General features: G+C 36.6%; 1 protein-coding gene across 4 annotated transcripts; it reads left to right on the forward strand.

Moving 5' to 3' along the window:
* Positions 1-3,493: 3,493 nt before the first annotated feature.
* On the forward strand, positions 3,494-19,961 carry chrnb3.S (cholinergic receptor, nicotinic beta 3 S homeolog). 4 transcript variants are annotated; one of them, XM_041579725.1, is made up of 6 exons: positions 3,494-3,584; positions 3,862-4,004; positions 8,858-9,009; positions 12,797-12,841; positions 15,264-15,373; positions 15,876-16,923. In XM_041579725.1, the coding sequence occupies exons 2-6, from the start codon at positions 3,947-3,949 to the stop codon at positions 16,897-16,899; spliced, it is 1,389 nt and encodes a 462-aa protein (XP_041435659.1). In that variant the 5' UTR covers positions 3,494-3,584; positions 3,862-3,946; the 3' UTR covers positions 16,900-16,923. The 4 variants fall into 4 exon arrangements, with proteins under 4 accessions (XP_041435659.1, XP_041435658.1, XP_018098965.1 ...); XM_018243476.2 differs by lacking the exon at positions 3,494-3,584 and adding an exon at positions 18,332-19,961 and having other exon boundaries at positions 3,617-4,004; positions 15,876-16,758; XM_041579724.1 differs by lacking the exon at positions 3,494-3,584 and having other exon boundaries at positions 3,614-4,004.
* Positions 19,962-21,022: the final 1,061 nt, after the last annotated feature.

The raw sequence follows: 21,022 nt of genomic DNA on the forward strand, positions 1-21,022 counted from the left end.
GCCAGATCTGTTTGCAACAAACTTACCGCTATACACGACCATTTCATTGCAAATTCCTTTAACCTACTTGCGCTTACTGAAACCTGGCTCTCTCCTACTGACACTGCCTCACCTGCTGCCCTGTCCTATGGGGGTCTACACCTTACTCATACTCCTAGACCTGGTAACAGACCTGGAGGTGGGGTAGGTTTGCTTCTCTCTCCCCGCTGTACTTTTAAAGTTCTTCCACCTGTTCCCTCTTTATCATTCTCCTCATTTGAGGCTCACTGCATTAGGCTCTTTTCTCCTGTTTCACTCTGCATTGCTGTTATATATCGACCACCAGGACCAACTGCACAATTTCTGGACAACTTTGCAGCCTGGCTTCCTTACTTTCTTTCATCTAACATCCCATCCATCATATTAGGTGACTTTAATATACCCGTTAACAACATTAACAACTCTTCTGTCTCTAAACTTCTTTCACTAACCTCCTCCCTAGGCTTATCTTTGTGCTCAGACTCCCCCTCTCACTCCAATGGTAATGCTCTGGATCTCATATTTACCAGACTCTGTTCAACCTCCAATTTTACTAACTCCCCATTTCCCCTCTCTGATCACAATATGCTCACATTTCAACTCTCACTAACTCCCTCCTCACCCCCTGCTATTCCCCAAACACGTACTTACCGTGACTTGCAAGCTGTAGACGTGTCGCATCTCTCTTCTTCCTTTGACTCTCTTCACTCTAATATCTCAGCCATCTCATGTCCTAATGAGGCTACCTCTGTCTACTATAGTACTCTCACCACTGCCCTAAATGAGCTTGCTCCTATAAAAACTAAACGTTCTCGACCCAAACCACTTCAACCTTGGCATACTGCTCATACAAAAGCGCTCCAAAGACACTCACGTGCACTTGAGCGTCGCTGGCGCAAATCCCGTTCAGAATCAGACTTTTGGAGCTACAAATCCGCCCTGCGCTCCTTTAACACCAGCCTCTTCCAAGCCAAACAAACATACTTTACTTCACTCATTAACTCCCTTTCTAAAAAACCAGCACAACTTTTCTCCACCTTTAACACTCTCCTTTCCCCTTCTCCACCCCCTCCATGCACATCTGTCTCTGCTCAAGATATTGCTGAGCACTTCAAAAACAAAATTGACACTATCAGAAGGGACATTACACTACTCAACCCCCCTAGACTTCCACCACCCTCCCTGCACACTGCCCAGTCTCTCCTGTGCTCCTTCACCCCTGTCACTGATGAGGAAGTCTCAAAGCTTCTGGCCTCTTCTCACCTTACCACCTGCCCGCTTGATCCAATTCCCTCGAAACTTCTCCGCAATACCAATCCTTGTCTAATCAAAGCCTTAACTCACCTATTTAATCTTTCGCTCTCAACTGGACTGTTTCCTTCTCAACTAAAACATGCTCTTGTCACCCCCATTCTGAAAAAACCCTCTCTTGATCCCTCCAATCTTGACAACCTCCGACCTATCTCTCTGCTACCTTTCATCTCTAAACTACTTGAGCGCCTAGTCTACAACCGACTTACCTCATTCCTCTCTGACAATAACCTGCTGGACCCCCTACAATCTGGTTTTAAGCCACAACACTCCACAGAAACTGCCCTGACTCGACTAACTAATGACCTTTTAACCGCTAAAGCCAACAATCATTTCTCACTACTAATACTGCTTGACCTCTCAGCCGCATTTGACACTGTAGATCACCCTCTCCTCCTCCAGTCCCTCCAGTCGCTTGGCCTTCGTGACACAGCCCTGTCCTGGTTCTCTTCTTACATCACCAATCGTTCCTTCAGTGTCTCCTACAATGGAGTATCATCTTCTCCCCTACCTCTTTCTGTTGGAGTTCCTCAAGGCTCTGTCCTGGGACCATTACTATTCTCCCTCTATACTTCCTCCCTTGGCAAATTAATAAATTCGTATGGTTTCCACTACCACCTCTATGCTGACGATACTCAAATCTATCTCTCATCTCCTGATCTCAACCCAGAACTCCTAACTCGCGTCTCCTCCTGCCTGTCCGCTATCTCTACCTGGATGTCGCAACGCTACCTTAAATTAAACCTCTCTAAAACTGAAATGGTTCTCTTTCCTCCAAGAAACACCAGTAGCATCCCCGAAGTATCCATCATAGTTAACAATTCCACTATCACCCCCTCTCCCCAGGCCCGGTGCCTTGGGGTTATCCTAGATTCTGCCCTGTCATTCACTCCTCATATTCAGTCACTTATTAAATCATGTCACTTCCACCTAAGGAACATATCCAAAATACGATCATTTATCACCCAAGACGCTGCCAAAATTCTTATTCACTCTCTCATCATATCGCGTCTAGACTACTGTAACTCTCTTTTAATTGGCCTCCCCCTCCAGAGACTGTCACCTCTCCAGTCCATAATGAACACTGCTGCGAGGCTCATACACCTCAGCAACCGCTCATCCTCTGCCTCGCCATTCTGTCAATCCCTGCACTGGCTTCCGTTACCTTTCAGAATCAAATTCAAATTAATGACACTGACTTTCAAAGCACTTCACAACTCTGCTCCACCCTACATCTCTGAACTCATCTCTATATACTCACCCACTCGCTTACTTCGCTCCTCTACTGACCTGCTACTCAACTCTTCTCTCATTACCTCCTCACATGCTCGCATTCAAGACTTTGGAAGGGCTGCACCCCTCCTCTGGAACGCTCTCCCACGATCTGTCCGACTTTCTCCCAACCTTTCTGCTTTCAAAAAATCTCTGAAAACGCACTTCTTTCGAGAAGCCTACCCTCACTCTGCTTAACTACCAAACGCAACACCACATACAACACCACATTTCTCACCCACTTACTTCGATCTTGCCCACTCCCACACCTTGTGTATTACTCCCTTCCCTTTAGACTGTATGCCTATGCATAGGGCCTTCCTCACCTCTTTGTACCTGTATTGATTGTGATGTTTGTTACTCCATATATTCTATGTATGTAATTCATGTGATGTAGTTGTATAATCACAGTTACTTTACAGTGCTACGCAATATGTTGGCGCTATATAAATACATGTTAATAATAATAATGTTCAAAAAACCTGGTGATTGGGCTCAAAATCTTTCCACACTGTTTCCTCATTTGTATCAGTATGGTGCAAGCAAAATGCATCCAGACACATCTTATATTTTACAGAAACTAGAAATCATGAAAAAATGCAGTACGCATGGCATACCAGACAAAATACTGACAGCCAGTGCATATTTTGCAAAGAGTACATATATTTTATTCTCATTTAGTAGATTCCATAAGAAAGCATCCATTAGCTCTTAGCAGTGTAAATATACATATTTCATTCTTACTGATTGTTTTCCAAGATATATGTACTGCTGCAAGTAACTACTAATGTTTCAGGCGTATAAGCATACTGTAATATGCTAGCTAGCACAATGTCATCAAGGTGTGGTTGCTGTATAAATAATTAATGATAATGATAATATTGCATTTGAATAGCATCAATCTTTTCGACCTTAACAGCTGACGCAGCTTTTTTTTTCCTCTGGAATATTTTTATCCACTCTCTTAATCACTATCATCCTTGGTAAGCAAACCAGCAGCAAAGCTTTGGAGAGATCATGATGAAAATACTATTTGAACAGAAATTCAGGATTTTTAATTGTTCGGTTTTCTTTTAATTCTCTAACTGAAATGTGTTCATTTGATTAAGATTGTGGTCCTTATATCTTGCTATTATCTGCATCAGCAGGAGTTAAACAGGGCAGGGCTTATGATACAAGCAGAGCTGAAACAGTAAAGTAAGCATCAGAGACTCTTCTACTGTTCCTAGAAACGGCACAAATTGTCTCTCTGTATTTCAGGCTTGTGATATTCTCAGTGTCAACATAAACTGATCTATGGAAGCCAGTCTCTGCAACTGATACCAAAAAAGAAGTCTTCTTGAATATGATCCTCTCTACTCATTTTCTCTCCTTTTCTATTACTGTGTATTTCATCAACTCCGGTAAGTGCACTTTAGACATGTTTACAATTATTTAAGCATGTTTGCCTTGTTGAATGGGAAGGACTCTGATCAGCATGTAACTATTTAGATGCCAGTCAGGTCCCTTTGTCTAAGCAAAAGAATGTTGAAATGCACTGCAGGCGAAGTGTTCAAGTAGGTTCTGCATGGAGTTTAGTTTAGTTCACATTAAAATGTTAGAATGCATTGAAAAAATACATTACAAAATGTAAGTTGGTTGTTATATATAGATATCTGATGTAAAGGTATATTTCAGCAATAAAAAGGTGATGGTGCATTTTAAATGAATGTAGATGAGGTAGGGATTTCCAAAAAATTATTATGCCTTCTCTTTCCTGATAGATTGATCTTGAATAATGGTCTCGTAACATTGTTTGTCTTTGTTGGAATTCATGAAATGGAAATGATTTAAAGGGACGGTTCACCTTTATGTTAACTTTAGTGCATTATAGAATGGCTAATTCTAAGCGACTTTTTAATTGTTTTTTTTTCTTCTTTTGTATAGTTTTTGAATTATTTGCCTTCTTCTGACTCTTTCCAGCTTTCAAACAGGGGTCACTGACCCTATCTAAAAAAAACAAATACTCTGTACGGCTATAAATGTATTGTTATTGCTACTTTATATTACTCCTTTTTCTATTCAAACCCTGTTCTGTTCATATTCCAGTCTCCAATTTAAATCAGTGCATGGTTGCTAGGGTAATTTGGAGAGCTGCTGAATAAAAAGCTGCAGAACTCAAAAACTGCAATTAATAAAAAATAAAAACCAATTGCAAGTTGTCTCAGAATATCACTCTCTATATCATATTAAAAGTTAACTCCAAGGTGAACAACAATTTCTTTAAAGGAAAAAAATCTGAGATGATATTTGAATGTGAAAACATCATTGAAATGTACCAGATGCTTTTGTATAGGAAGATACATGTGCAACAATGGCAAATGGAAGCAGTGTGGGCACAGTACAATGTCTCTTCATTTAAAGAGGAAAGCCAAAGGGATCAGTACCTTTTTTATACATCATTTAGCACTGGTTTAGGGTAGGCATATAGCATATCTTAAATATCTTATGTTAATTCTGTAATTTTTCACTGCATTTTTGTTTTATAGAACATTAAAAGTTATAATATTTAATTCCATTGGTCATATCTACATTTATGAATGTGTACATAAATGTATATACAATAAAGTACCCTCTACTACAGAATTACTTCTAATAGCCTTTTAACTTTTAGTGGATGGTTATATTGTTATTTATAATGTACAAGGGTTAACCTATCATAAGTTATTATTTACAGGGATAAAAAAACATAATTTATCAGCGCAACTGTTCAAATCAGATAATTCCCTACAAGCTTTATTATTTACAGCTATGCCCAGCATTTTCAGTTACTAATGGGACAACAGATGTACTGGGGCTAACATTATGAGCTGTAATAATATAATTATTCATTTTTAACTAAAATATAGTTTGTATACAGTATTTTCCTTCTAAATTGTGCCATGTTGAGTAAGCCATGCAAAGGTCTCCAATATGAATCAATGGACATCTGGAAATGCTTGTACTATGAGCATTGACAGTTCATTAGGCAGGGAGAGAAGTGAGCACTGTGTATACTGTCAAAGTTGATGTTTTGTGTATGATGTGACTACAATCCTGCTAGTGATGCAAAAAAAGGATAGTAAAGGTATGGAATTCTTTATCCAGAAGTTCAGGATCCATTAAAATCTATTAATATATCAATCATTAAGGACTTTCGATGTTAGTTTGTGCTGTTATAATGGGCTGTGTCAAGTGTAAAAAATGCTTCATGTCATGTTTATCATATCAGGCATGCCCATGCCAAAGCCATGTCAGCATTGGCAAGACTGCTGTCTTTATAGTGCATTCACTGCATCAATGGGAAGTGAATAGTGAGTATAATTTCAGAATTTAAGCAAGCTGTTTTTTTAATTTGTGATTTTGTTTTGACAATTTTGACATTTTGTCACAATCAAAAAACTAGATCGTGGCAAAAGAACAATAGATTGAAATGCCATGGTAGCATCTAAGCATATGTTAAAGCTCAATAAATGTAATATGAATAAATATGGAGCATCTTGTGTGGGGGGCATAGTCTGTAATAGATACCGGTAATGCATATTGAACACATGATGTATATTGTCCCTTTAATAGAAACCATGTACTACTGTGAGTGGCCATGGGAAAATATTAGTGCCAAAAGGTTTGACAACTGTGTGACATATATACAGCATTTGCTTACAAAAGTCAAGAAGAGTGAAGGTAAATGAGCTAAAATATGAGATAAAAACAAGAGAATCAAAAGAAGAAGAATATGGGAAAAATATAAGAATGGGTGCCTCCAGTTTATTTCAGTCTTTTCAGTCCTATGCTGGACCCCACCTCCTTTTCTTTACTGGCAGACCCCCTATAGTTGATTACTCTGTCTTTTGCTAGAGCCTAAGAATGGAATGTAATAAACTGTAGTAAACTGTACCATTATACGGAAACCCGTTATCCAGAAAGTTTTGAATTATGGAAAGGCCATCTCCCATAGACTCCATTATAATAAATTCATCGCAATTTAAAGAAATTATTTCCTTTTTCTTTGTAACAATAAAACGGTACATTGTACTTGATCCATTGATTCATTGATGAAGTACAATATAATTAATCCTTATTGGAAGTAAAACCAGCTGAAGTTGACATAATTTTCTAGTAGACATAAGGTCCAAATTACGGAAAGATCCGTTATCCGGAAAACCCCAGGTCCCAAACATGCTGGATAATAGGTCCCATACCTTTACAACAAAAATAGCATAAATATTTGCAAATTTCTTTGCAAGATTTTTCTACATTCTTGTCTGTGATTTAAAATCAACTCTTAGGGGCAGATGTATGAAGGGTCGAATATCGAGGGTTAATTAACCCTCGATATTCGACTAGGAACTAAAATCGTTCGACTTCGAATATCGAAGTCGAACGATTTAGCGCAAATCCTGCGATCGAACGATCGAAGGATTATTCCTTCGATCGAACGATTAAATCCTTCGAAACGAACGATTCGAAGGATTTTAATCCAACGATCGAAGGAATATCCTTCGATCAAAAAATCTCAGGCAAGCCTATGGGGACCTTCCCCATAGGCTAACATTGACTTCGGTAGCTTTTAGCTGCCGAAGTAGGGGGTCGAAGTTTTTCTTAAAGAGACAGTACTTCGACTATCGAATGGTCGAATAGTCGAACGATTTTTAGTTCGAATCGTTCGATTCGTAGTCGTAGTTTTTTTAATTCGAATCCTTCACTCGAGCTTCATGAATCGGCCCTTTAAAGTAACGTGCCCTGTGGGAGTCCATACTTGTAACTTAGGTGCTGGGAGGCAATTTACTGTCTCTTCCTGGGTGTTTGCTTAAAGGCTGAAATGCCCCTAAGTGTAAATATAAATATTTAAAATTCATATAGCTCTGAAAGAGAATGAAACTGGTATTTTCAACAAAGCTACAAGCTTTCCACTACAGTATGTATGAATCACTGAAGCACATGATGCAGTACACAATACTTTTACTTATGCATTTTATCACTTCATATTATTTTTATGGATATAATGTGATCCACTTAGTAGCATTATTACTTGCAGTTTAACTAGTTTTGAGGTTTAAGGTTTGATGAATGACACAGAACAAATAATCCAAGACCATGCAGGAAAAAAATCTTCATTTAAAGAATAAAATACAGTAAAAGCGAAAACATACAGTATGAATGTATGCTATATTGGGCTTGCAGTTTCAGAGGACTATGGCAACTACTTGTGATGCTATGTCAAAGGGGCATAATATGCAAGGGAACACATCATTACATCATTAAAGGAGAGCTAGACTGTAAAAATGAATATGGCTAGACATGCCATATTTTTTTATACTGAACTTACTGAACCAAACAAAGGGTTCGGCATCTCTATAGTAGTAATGATCAAGGCCTTCAAAGTTGTCACAGATTTCTCATTTTGGATTTTCTTAGGAGTGTCTGCAGCATTGAGTCTGAGCATTGCTCGGTGTGCTTTGAACAGCTGCTGAGAGGCTAAGCTTAGGGGTCGTCAAAAATGATCAAGGAGAAAATGAGGTTTGCCTTTCATATAATCTGATGCTTCTGGTCTGATTATTAAATTATGATACTAGTTGTGCTGATTTCTAAGCTGCCATGTACCAGAAATCTGAATTCTTTACTAATCAGCCTTATATCGTGACATTTATAAGATATGACAGCAGCACAGAGCATGTGCAGTGAATCAGCAGAAAAGAAGATGGGGAGCTACTGAAGAAGCAGATCTTTACTGCTAAATGTCTGTGGTTACCTTGGGCTGGTACAGAAGCCCAAAACATAGTTTAGAACATTCTGCCCTACTTTGGTTAAGCTTTAGTTATCCTATAATAATTGGTCAGTCAGAAAAGGAGAAGATGTTATTATATATTATATGTATAATATCACTATGTAAGAACACATTTTTATCTAGGTATTCTAGCATTGTGAATATGCCCCATGTCAAACAATGGGGCATTTTGAAAAATATGAGAAAGTAGCTTCAATCTTCATATGTATATAGCCTAACACAAAAGTAGCTTTTAAGCAGTGGCTCTGGCCAACTGTTACCAATGAAAACTCCCATGAAAGGTGAATTCAGGATTGCTAACTAACTCAATAGATGGTTCCAGTTTAGTTTATTGAGTAATAGCTTTAATATTAATTACTACTAATTACTACTAATTTCTAAACTTTTACTATGAAAATAACAAAATGTTTATTTTATGACTCCACTAATATTATTTTTTATTATTAACAGCTTTTGCAAAGTTTCATCCATTAGCAGAAATAGAAGATGCGCTCCTTAGAAAACTTTTTGCTGGTTACCAGAAATGGGTCAGGCCTGTTCTAAACCCAAACAGCACCATTAAAGTTAATTTTGGTTTAAAAATATCCCAGCTTGTTGATGTGGTAAGTAACAGGGAGGCTTATAGATGGTCATTAGTTCATTGACCTTTAGTATCTGCTTGTTTATTTACAGATTATTGGTAATAACTGACATACACATACAGTATTGATAGGTTCAGGGGCGATTCTTGGGCTGCTGCCACCCCCCCCCCCTGCTCCACTCTTAAATATCTGTGTCGGAGGGCATCAAAGGGGGGCAGCATCTATAGTGCTATGATCGCTTGCCTCGTGGCAGGAGAGGCCCTGCATAGATTTAGAAACAGCATGGGGCAATATACAATTAAAGTCATATAGATTTCACAATTCCTTTGTGTTGGTGGCTTTGTGAGATAGAAGTCCCTGTCTGGAAGATGTTTTCTGTCAAATTCACATAAGATGGCACAACACACAAGCTGGCAACCACGCATGATATGACATTAGATGTCAGAGTGCTGGAGGTTTTTGCCCATGCCCTTATTTTGACCTTTTATGCCCATGCCCTATTATACCCTAACTAGCATCGTTATGCCACCAAGCCACAGTAAATCCAGAAGTCTTACAAAAACATGGGAGGATTGATGGTGGATATTGACAGATTTGCAAAACTTCTTAAGAATAAATGTGAAATTTGGGATATAGATGTAGTGTAGTGTAAATGTGTGTGCTTGTCCCCACTTATCAATAGAAAGAGCATCACATGTTACTTAATTTAGTATCTCCAAAGACTTCTCTACTACTCTTTCTCTTTCAATATGCCTTCTCACTACTACCACATAAGACTGTCACAAAAGGCACTGCTGGGAGTGAGTGAAGCAATAAATATCTGCTTAATGACTTAAAAACTGTATCAGGGGTCAAATCTATTTAGGCTGATGCTACAGAGTGATCACAACTAATGCTTGTGACTGTCTATATTAAATAATGCAACTGTTCTTTAGCAGATATTGCAAATTGACAGTGAAAAATCCTTACTGGGCAAGAACCCAAAGAACAGAGTACATGCATTATAAATTAAAAAATTATGTCAACTAATGGAAAAGGTTAAGTAAATAAAATGTAGCAGGGGTGAAGGTTAAGGATAAAAGGCATGGCTGGGAATGGCCTCAGAAGAAAAAAGTCTTGCAGTAACAAAAGGGATTGCTATAGAATGCATAATGTTTTCTGAAGGGGTCCTTCACTAAAGGGCTTTTTATTATGGAAAGAAGAGAAGGAGGCAACGTGTGAGGGAAGTGTGAAGAGAAGGAGATGTAGTTTAAAGCAATATTTCTACTAGAGAAGAAAAAGCTGTGTGCTCTTCTTCCCATAGAGTTTTTTTGAGACTCGGTTAAGGTCTATTTCAGCAGTTACAAAATAGACTCAATGGGGGAAATGTAATAAAAATTGCAAGGACTAAAACAATTCACCCAAAAAAAGAATTAAAAAAAAAAAGGTGTCATAATCTTTTGGAGCAAACATAACTTTTTCAGTAAGAAATTTGAATTCTCAAACTTTCTTCAGAAGTGGTCACTAAACAGTTTTCTGGTTCACAAAAGCTATACAGATATGGAATATTTTATCAGAATAATCAGAACCTTGGCTTTCCAGATAATGGATCTTTATGTAAATTGGATCTACTAGAAAATCATATAAACATTAAATAAGCCCAATAGGCTGGGTTTGCTTCAAATAATGATTAATTATATCTTAGTTTGGATCAAGTACAATGTGCTGTGTTATTATTATAGTGAAAAGGGAAATTATTTTAAAAAATTTGGATTATTTGATTATAATGGAGTCTATGGGAGACGGCCTTTCTGTAATTCTGAGCTTTCTCGATAACAGATCCCATGCCTGTATGGGATTCCACGCCCATATGCTTCTCTGAAACAAATCCACTATTATGAGATTAGGATAAATAGTATATTTTTCATGAAGGATTTGGTGCAAATCCCAAATAATATGCAAAATACAGCAAGGAAGGACTAAAAAGAGCCTTGCATATAGTGCACCCAAAGAAAATATTGCAACTTCTTTCATGGGATGAAAAGTGATTTTAAAGGAGAACTAAACTCCCAAACTAATGAAAACCACTACCCTCCATAGTCCACCCTCCCTGTTCCCCCTGCACAGCTTTGCTGACTCTGCATCGAGGGGTAATTAAAGACATAGGGGCATTTACAGGTATTAACACCTGTGCGGGGGGGGGACAGGGAGGGGGACTATGGAGGGTAGGGGTTTTGATTAGTTTGGGGGTTTAGTTCTCCTTTAAGGAATCGGATATGGTTCAGCCAGGCACTTGGATTTGGCTTGAATCCAAGTGCCTGGCCAAACCAAATCTGAATCCTAAACAGAATCCTTTAATAGGTACATCCCTACTAAAAACAAGCCCAAAAAAGCAATGAAAAAGCTCCAGTTATACATTTTGCCTAGCTGCCTTTAAAATCATAAACAGCAAAAAATAGGTTTAACAATGAACATTTAATTCTATATACAAACAGAGACAAACAAGGTATATACCTTTAATGTCTTTAAAATAAAGGGAAGTGCAGAAAATCCATTAAATTAGGTCACTTTTTTTTTTCTAAAAAGCAGCTGTGTGCGCAAAAAACAGCACAGCTGAATTGTATGTCACTTGCAACTGGGCTGCCCTGAAAATTATTCAAATCAGTCATCTGCACCCATATATACATATCTGTTATCACAAGGACTGTGACTGGGCTTTTCCGGGTTTACAATCATGCTTTCTGGTTTAATACTATTTATTTAATGTACTCAATTGTAGTTGTGCTTAATGAATGTGGTACCTTTTAAAAAAAAATATTTCTGAATAAATTATAAATAAATGAAAATAACACACAAAAAAGGTTTTAACAGTGATCACCCTTGAATATCCTATTTTCACAAAGCATTTAATTTTCACGATGAATTTAATTTTTTTCCTTTATTTTTTACTGATAAAAGTTACTCTTACTAAACTAAAAATGTTATAACCCAACTGAGCCTATGCATGTTAAAAATGCAATGATATGTTATGGTTTCTACCTATGCATCTAAAACTAACAAAAGTGAACGTTTCTTTTACTTGCTATTGCTATGATGCTACTTATCATGTTTGCTCAAAGCACCATACAGTATGTACCATTAAGCTTACAGCAAATGTAATGTTTCACATGAAGGAGGCAGGAGGATATAAAATATACCAGAGTCTAAATGCTGGGCCTAATATTTTTTTAGAGTGTGATGTACAAATGGTCTTAAGTTTGCTAATTCTCTAGTAACCCATAGCAAACAATCAACAGGTAGCATTTACTGGGACATGAGAAAATAGGGTTTGAAAACCCACAGATAGAAACGGACACTGTAAGGGCCAATGACCCCCACCCCTAGAATGCACACATCAGGCAATCCCCCATTTCCTGCATTCTCAACAAGTACTGTGGAGGGCAGAGGGTGCAGGGCCTGTGGGTGCAGATGTCTGGGGGTTTCCTAATTTATTATATATATATATATATATATATATATATAATATAAAATTGATGCTAAATTCAGGGCAACATTTACAGCATTAAGAAAAAATGCCATTATTTTTTAAAAATGAAACTACTGCTAGGACATACTGTTACAACAAAATAAAAAATGAAATGACTAGTTCTTTGTTTTCTAATACTTTTCATAACACAGTTAAAAGGGCTGTTCATTTTACTTTTTATAAATATATAAAACAGCAATGTGTCAGTAGTCAACTTATACATATTTTGTGAGATTTTTAGATTAATAGCAAAATGATCAGCTTGAATTGACATATATATCTTTTGCTATTTATCATTAACAGGATGAGAAAAAACAGCTGATGACTACAAATGTATGGTTAAGGCAGGTAATCAGAAGTATTTTTATTTTTCTATTTTAAAAGGAATTGTTGCAGTTTAAAGTAAATGGGTAGTTGTGGTGTAAAATGAGTATGCAAAAATAGTTTGCTAGCCCTCTAGCCAATATATATACACAACAGAAATGGGACTTATCCCCCTGCCCATGTGACCCCAAATTGCTCAATTTAAATAAATACTCCTAGATGTGAAATAAAAGGCAATATTTATTCAACACTATGCCAATATCAAATTAAAACCAATTAAAATAAAACTAAGCAGCGCTGCATGTGCAAAAGGGATCCCTTGCTATAGTCTATATGTATACAACAATATAGATGGCAATTATATGCTGTAGTATGAAATAGCGTATTTAAGATTAGACCGGAGCGCTCCAGTAAAGGACGGTAATCTCAGTTTTTGAGAAAGTAAGTGGTCTCAGACAATCCGGTATTAATATTCAATCAGTTGTAGCCAAGACATGGTGTTAATACATCCCCAGGTCTGAGGCATGCCAAAATCGCCAATTTTGTATGAGGCACCCCCTATGGAACAAGTCTCCTCGAGATGTAGGTGTACTACACCATTAAATGTTAAGGGGGATGCACCTTCAGTGTAAGACAAAACCTTCACGGAGAACCCAAGAGGCCAAGAGGCCGGAGAGCCGGAAGTGATGTAATATTTAAAAGAAGCGTCATGTGACTGTGAACTCTAAGCGCCATGAGAATTACTCCCGTCAATTGTATCCAATGGTTAATAAAGTTACACACAACCAGCAGTTGAAACTCAAAAACTATTGTTGCCAATTGATATCCTCATTGATTTCCAAATTTCCTTGTACAAGTCATTTCCAGCTTGGAGATGTGAGTAGTAATAGTGGAAATGCAATATGAAATACCTCTAGGTTATCTCACTGCATCTCTTAGATGAAAGCATAGTAATGAAAATGGTACAGTAAGTACAAAATAGCAATCAAATAAACCAATAATACATCAAATAAGCTGAATTAAATTGAACAGCAATAAAGCAATACACCAATATACAGAAAGAATACGAAAAATAAACGTTAAAACCACAACAAAACAAAACAAAACAAAGCAAAACAAAACAAAAAAAGGTAAAGTCAGAAAAGAAAGTTATGTATCCAAGACAACTGGTCATAATAAGTCTGAGGGGGAGTTCTATTGTAAGCATGGTAGGCATTGTAAGCCAATCCCAAGTTCAACACTGCCCTGGTCCAATCATTTTGATTATTTATGAATAAATGCTTGGAAATTTAAATGTCCATTGAGTCCAAATTCTGACTTATAGGTATTAAGTCTGAAAATCCAAGAGGTCTCCAATTGGAGTAATCTATTTTCCAAGTCCAAGCCCTCTAGCCAAATTACTGTTTAAAATGTATGAGTAAAACTGGCACAGCGCAAGGACATCGTTTTTTTAAATTGTATACACATTTCTTTTTTTGTGCAATGCCATTTTTTGTACATGAGGGTAGGTTTCCATTATGATGTCCTCCATTGTTATTATCATTAAAAGCCATTTCTTAATTAAAATGTTAAATTTATAGAGTGCCTACATGTTATGTGGCCTATTACAGATATTGTGCTGTGCTTAAGGTGTCCCCTCCCCCCTCAATACATTCATCACGCAATAATGATTGCCCATTAATTTGTTGTTGTTTTTTTGGAAAATGGGTAGCAGAGGTAGACACTGATATATTAGAGTACATGGATAGATTTTTTCCACTCTTTGTTATAGTTTAATATCTGAATGAGCCTTTTCATGGTTACCATTCGAAAAGACTGATGAGCATAGTTAGGCTTCAACCACACATGATGATGTTAAACTATTGCTCTCTCCTGATTTCATGCCTTATTTTTCCATTTTATATCTAGCCTTATTTTTTATCTGCTGACCAAGTCTAATAGTAAATGTTCCAATAGTACTGAAGGGCAAATGGCAATACAGTTTTGGTGGAACGTATTCAACACACAGTATTCACAGCACATTTTATAAAGATATTTGCTTGACGAACACAAGAATGTTAACTCCATAAACACCCATCTGACATCTACTTCCAAAATATTTTGACCAATTCATACCGAACTCCTAGTTCTTGTAAAACAAAAACATATTTTTTGCAGAATGAAATGTCATTAATAAACATTGCCAATTTCTAAATAGAAAATGTCATGATTAATGTCAATGAGAAAATTGTGCCACATGGTTAATGAAAGAAAAGGCATAACAACAGAAAAGGCCTCTTTGTTATCAAACTCCTAATTTATCCAACTTTAACATAAATTCCTGTGTGCTTCGTTTTCAGGCCTTCCTAATAAACTTCCCTTTTCCTTACTTAAAAAATCATGTTAATCAAACAAAGGAAATCCTTCTAATTCACCAAATAACTCTATGTATTTATTCATGCTGTAGGAGTGGATGGACATGAAACTGAGGTGGAATCCTAAAGACTATGGGGGGATAACATACATTAGGGTTCCATCAGAAACTCTGTGGCTTCCTGATATTGTTCTTTTTGAAAAGTAAGTGTTCTCTTTCTATTTAAAAACCTATTATTTTATAGAGCTAAATGCCTACTCTTTAAAAATTTAGACTGCGAGTTCATTGTGTCTGCTTCCCACACAGAAGTTAGGTTTCAGCAAAAAAGCTATGAATCACCATCCTGGGGCATCTTGCATAGACAGCCAGACAGTCAGACTGCCCCTGTGTAATCTAAGGGGGAAAAATGTGCGTGTCAAGTTAGATTAAGTGAAAAATCCCTGTGGGTTGTCCCAGGTAGAAGGCCATTTTGGGCTACATGTGGGCCACCTGGTCTGGGTTGGGTCACTGGTTAGAAGATCCTGGACATGTGCAGCTTTATTCAACCAGAACTGCTCAGGTCTCTACCTTGTGTAAATGTGCATGTTTTTTTACCACTGATTCTAACATGAAGCTATTCCAAGCTTTTGAAGTTATACTATGACTCACAAATTTGTCTTTTTGGAATTTCTAATAAGGCATCCCTTTTTATTTTTATATTACCAGTGCTGATGGGCGTTTTGAAGGTTCCCTCATGACAAAAGCAATAGTAAAATATGATGGAACTGTAACATGGACTCCACCAGCCAGTTATAAAAGTTCTTGCACAATGGATGTGACTTTTTTCCCCTTCGACCGACAAAACTGTTCAATGAAATTTGGATCATGGACGTATGATGGGAACATGGTTGACCTTATTCTGCTGGACGAGAATGTAGACAGGAAGGATTTCTTTGATAATGGAGAATGGGACATCCTTAATGCCACTGGCTTAAAGGGAATGAGGAAAGATGGGCTTTATTCCTACCCATTTATCACATATTATTTTGTCTTGCGACGCCTTCCCTTGTTTTATACCCTTTTTTTAATAATTCCCTGCCTTGGTCTTTCATTCCTAACTGTGCTAGTGTTTTATTTGCCATCTGATGAAGGGGAAAAACTCTCCTTGTCCACATCTGTATTGGTTTCTCTTACAGTTTTCTTACTAGTCATTGAAGAAATTATCCCTTCTTCATCAAAGGTAATTCCACTTATCGGAGAATACCTGTTATTTATCATGATTTTTGTAACTTTGTCAATAATAGTTACTGTTTTTGTCATTAATGTTCACCATCGGTCTTCAGCCACTTATCATCCAATGGCACCATGGGTAAAACGGCTCTTCCTGGAACAGCTTCCAAAGCTTCTCTGTATGAAAGGACATATTGACCAATTCTCCTTTTTTGATTCAGAAAGCAATGTCTCTTCTGCCAAATCAAAACGTTCTGGCAAAAGGAAACGCATTAATGCAAGTGATGGGGAAAAAGTCTTAATTGCCTTCTTGGAAAAAGCATCAGATTCTATTAAGTACATTTCTACACATGTAAAGAGAGAACATTTTATTAGACAAGTAAGTAAGACCAACATTTTGCTTACTGTGTCACAAAAAGTTTTCTATGTATTGCATGGTGTTGGAAGTTCTGCTTATTCACCAGGGAAATTAAATAAGCGCGTGTTTGTGTTATTTCTTTTATCAAATGGAACAAACTGAATAAAAGTGAGTGTTGATCTTATCTAAAAGTGTAATTACTGACTCAAAATATCTAGTAGAATTAAATCTAGAGCAACTGGACTTGCTGATTAATTATCAAAGACGTTACTCTACTCATCCAAGCATTTTATTCAGTTCAACTGACTGGTACGGGTAATCCTCAGCATATAAACCCTTCCAAGTGACAAGTGAAACTCACAGTGGTTGTGAATAATATGTAGTTACTGTAATAGAATTACCATTGTGTCATGCAACTCAAAGAGACAGGTGTTACTTGTGAGAGTTGCATGAATGGAGGTGTGAAGTTTTGTGAAACAGCTGAGATAAAGAACAGCGTTGTATTTAGCAGATTGGTGGTGTTGAAGGCCCCCTCCTCTTTTTAGGGAAGCTGCTTGGATGAGTAGTGAAACGTCTTTGATAATTAATCAGCAGGTCCAGTTGCTCTAGATTTACTTCTACTAAATACTGTATACCATGATCGGGATGAAAACATAGAAAACAGCTTAAGCTCTTGGATGTTGGTGGGTTTCCACACATGACCCACTCGCTTTAGATCTTTCCACAACATTTCAAATGGATTAATGTCAGGATTTTACTTGGCCATCCTAGAACATTAACTTTATGTTGTGTGTTTAGGGTTGTTGTCTTGCTGCATGACCCACTGTATCTTGAGATTCAGTTCACAAACAGATGTCTTGACATTTTCATTTTAAAATTCTCTGGTATACCTGTTATGCCCTTTCTTCATTTGTAAAGTAGTCACAGTTCCAAAAACTGGTTCATGAACATAATTTTGCACCGACTTGTCTATCAAGAGACACCTCTCTTTCTAACTAGAACACTGAAATATGGAGCTCCTAAATACCCAAGGTTTAAATAACTTGATTGTAAGGTTCCAAGTAAAACATTTTGGTGTATGGTCATTATAGGAGTGAGTTGCCTATAATGAGGACCATTTGTGAGTCTCCATAGCAAATGCTAAAAAAACTTTGTTTTTGTGCAGAAGTAGGGTACTAAAAACACAAAAAAAGCTTTGCCTGAAAATTAAGTATTTTTCCGCAAATACTACGAATTTTCAGACTTTTTGGTCCAAAATTCTCGAAATTATTGGCTATCAGTATGGACAGCAGTGCAGACACTGGGACCTTTCCCATTGACTTATACAGGACCTCAAGAGCTTTGAGATGCCGGATTTTCAGAGTCTGATTTTTAAGACCATCAAGCTTTAATAAATTCCGAAAAATTCATAGTTTTTTTTAGTTCAAAAACTACGAATTATTCGAATTTCAGATATTCGGAGCATAATAAATAACCCATAAGACATATGAAGGGTCAACTTATTAAATGAATCGCAATCATGGTTAAAGTGTTAAAATGGTATAATTAGCTGAAACAGTAATTGTATGCTAAACTAAATGTTTGTTTTGCATAGGTTGTTCAAGACTGGAAATTTGTGGCTCAAGTTCTTGATCGCATCTTCCTATGGTTGTTCCTCTCAGTATCTATCATAGGATCAGTTCTTATATTTACCCCTGCATTACAGACGTGGTTGAATAGTTATGTCTGATCGTTTGTTAAAGCAGTGACTATAGAAAAGAAGAATACAAGAAATCTTTTTTTATCAGGTATATTGGACTGTGTTATGGTTGACTTTTTTTGAAAGGGAATCATCATCACACCAGGTTTTATTTCTTAAGTCATAAATGATTTCAGGATACTGTATATGAGCAGAAATTTATAATAAAGGTCCACAGTACATGTATTTATATATTAGTGATTAAGAATATTTTTCTTTACTAAGCCTCATTGGACTTGAATGATATGCTAGAAAGGTGATTATTAATGCTGTTATATACAGGTATATATCAAACTTGCCTTTTAATTATACTCACTTGTCAATTTGTCTATGTGTTATACCATCAACATCTGTTAATTACAAACCTTGGGTTGCATAGCCTCAACAAAACATGTCAAACATGGTACATTAGGTTTTAAGGTAATTTGTTTAACGATACATGGGGTAATGTAAAAAAAGGCTCTAAATTTGTCCAGGAGCAGTAACTTATAGGAACCAATAGGCAGGTAGTATTTACCAGTCACCTGTTTAAAAGCAATCATCTTATTGGTTGCTATGGGTTACTGCTACTGGGAAATTGTAGTGCCTTTTATTACATATGGGGGAAAATGTTTATGTTTAAATGTACTATGATGATCAAATAATGAATGTAGTTTAGTTTTTGGCAAACTCGTCTGATATATAAAATATGATATGGTAATTCTACAGAAAAAAAAAATATGAATTTATATGTATTTATATGTATTCACATTCCCTAAACATTACACAGCATGGTATTTAAGACATATTTATTGGTTACATTTCTTTAGTGTAAAGGAACTGAAGCAAATGCATAAACTAAAGCATCTGCATACATTTGAATTTATCTTGAAACTTGAATTTAAAATAGCATAACATTTGGAAATAGCTCCCACTGACTTTAGTAACTCAATAACTTTTATTTTTTTTATTCAATTTTTTTCTTTAACTAATATCTCAAACATTCCAGTTTGGAAAACTCAAATTTGAAAATTATTACTAATTAATAGTAATAATTAACTGAGATTTTTGCCTCAAAAACCTTGAACCACCACTAGATCTTAAATGTTGCTAAATCTGCCCTTAATTGTACATCCCTACAGAACATTCATGATGGTGTTACATCTGAGGGCAGAAAACATAAATGTGCTTGCTGTTTTTGATAGCTAGGATGAAGAATGCTCTCACTACTGTGAATAATATTTATATTAGGAGAAACTAAGAGGAATGGAGTTGCTTCTACAAGTAAATACAGGAATACAGGAAGCCACACAATTGAATATATACACAAAGTCAAACTTAATTATTCATGTTAAATATGAAAGAAACAAAGTTTTTCCAGCATTTATTGTGTTCTGTTAATTATCTGTGAGCGTTCAAAAACTTTAGATATGTGTTACATAGTTACATAGTTAAATTGGGTTGAAAAAAGACAAAGTCCATCAAGTTCAACCCCTCCAAATGAAAACCCAGCATCCGTACACACACCCCTCCCTACTTTCACATAAATTCTATATACCCATACCTATACTAACTATAGAGCTTAGTATCACAATAGCCTTTGATATTATGTCTGTCCAAAAAATCATCCAAGCCACTCTTAAAGGCATTAACTGAACCAGCCATCACAACATCTCCTGGCAGTGCATTCGACAACCTCACTGTCCTGACTGTGTAGAACCACCTACGTTGCTTCAAATGAAAGTTCTTTTCTTCTAGTCTAAAGGGGTGGCCTCTGGTACGGTGATCCACTTTATGTCTATAATAAAGTGTAATCATGTCCCCTCGCAAGCGCCTTTTTTCCTGAGAAAACAACCCCAACCTTGACAGTCTACCCTCATAATTTAAGTCTGCACTGCATACTCCAGATGAGGCCTCACCAGGGACCTATAAAGAGGCATAATTATGTTTTCATCCCTTGAGTTAATGCCCTTTTTATGCAAGAAAGAACTTTATTTGCCTTAGTAGCCACAGAATGACACTGCCCAGAATTAGACAACTTGTTATCTACAAGAACCCCTAGATGTCTGTTATTTTTTAAATCAAGAATTGGCATTGTGTCATTGGGGTTCAACAATAGTTCTTTCTTGCAGCACACCACTTACCACTTACACCACTGCAGGGTGCATTCATATCCCAGACTGATTCCAGGCCAATTATACCATACAGGTTATTTAAAATTGTCTCCCATAGACTCCAGATTTTAAAAAATGATTTCCTTTTTCTTTGTAAGAAACAGTACCTTGCACTTGCACTAGTTATAAATCATCCTTTTTGAAGGCAAAACAAACATATTGGGTTTATTTATTGTTTAAATGATTTTCTAGGAGACTTAAGGTATGAAGATCCAAATTACGGAAATATCCATTATCCAGAAAACATCAGGTCCAGAGCATTCTGGATAACAGGTCCTATACAGGTATACTGCTGGCAAAGATTTTATTTAATGGAATCCAAAGTATGACATTGCAGCAAATTTTCTCAGTATATTGAGAAAAATAGGTGCATATCTATTGTCACTAGATGGGA

Source organism: Xenopus laevis, chromosome 1S (genome assembly GCF_017654675.1).
Source record: "Xenopus laevis strain J_2021 chromosome 1S, Xenopus_laevis_v10.1, whole genome shotgun sequence".
Classification (NCBI taxonomy): Eukaryota; Metazoa; Chordata; class Amphibia; order Anura; family Pipidae; genus Xenopus; species Xenopus laevis.